General features: G+C 59.2%; 1 protein-coding gene across 1 annotated transcript in view; it reads right to left on the bottom strand.

Annotated features, from left to right (window-relative positions):
* The window catches only part of EMH_0023300 (uncharacterized protein), a gene marked incomplete at both ends in the record, with an annotated part of 3,138 nt that overhangs the window by 1,393 nt on the left and 1,265 nt on the right, over positions 1-480 (bottom strand). The window contains one exon of the mRNA XM_013502106.1: positions 1-478. Within this exon, the coding sequence (XP_013357560.1) occupies positions 1-478 (478 nt within the window). The remainder of the gene's footprint in view (positions 479-480) is intronic.

A 480-nucleotide genomic window follows, 5' to 3' on the forward strand; every position in this document is an offset into this window, starting at 1 on the left:
TTCGTGCTGCTGCTGCTGCTGCTGCAGCTGCTGCTGCAGTTGCTGCTGCTGCTGCTGCTGCTGCTGCTGCTGCGGGAGTTTTTGTTTTATTGCGGCAAACAAACGAGAAGCAGCACGACCAAGACGAGATGTAGATGGAGACAATTCTGCTGCTGTTTCTGCTCTTCTTTGCTGCTGCAGCAGTTGCTGCTGCTGCTGCTGCTGCTGCTGCTGCTGCTGCTGCTGGATATTGGGGGGCAGCGGGTAGTCGCTTAGGAGGTCTAAGGACTGCGTGCTGCCTCTCCGCTGCTGCTGCTGCTGCTGCTGCTGCTGCTGCTGCTGTGGGAGTCCCCACCGCTGACGCCACGATGCTGCTCTGCTGCTGTCTTGCTGCTGCAGCTGCTGCTGCTGCTGCTGCTGCTGCTGCTGCTGCTGCTGCTGCAGCGGGTCAGCACTCATCCCCCGTCTCCATACAGAGTTGACACGAGAGACAATAGAAGA

Source organism: Eimeria mitis, genomic scaffold, assembly GCF_000499745.2.
Source record: "Eimeria mitis Houghton genomic scaffold, Emh_scaff830, whole genome shotgun sequence".
Classification (NCBI taxonomy): domain Eukaryota; phylum Apicomplexa; class Conoidasida; order Eucoccidiorida; family Eimeriidae; genus Eimeria; species Eimeria mitis.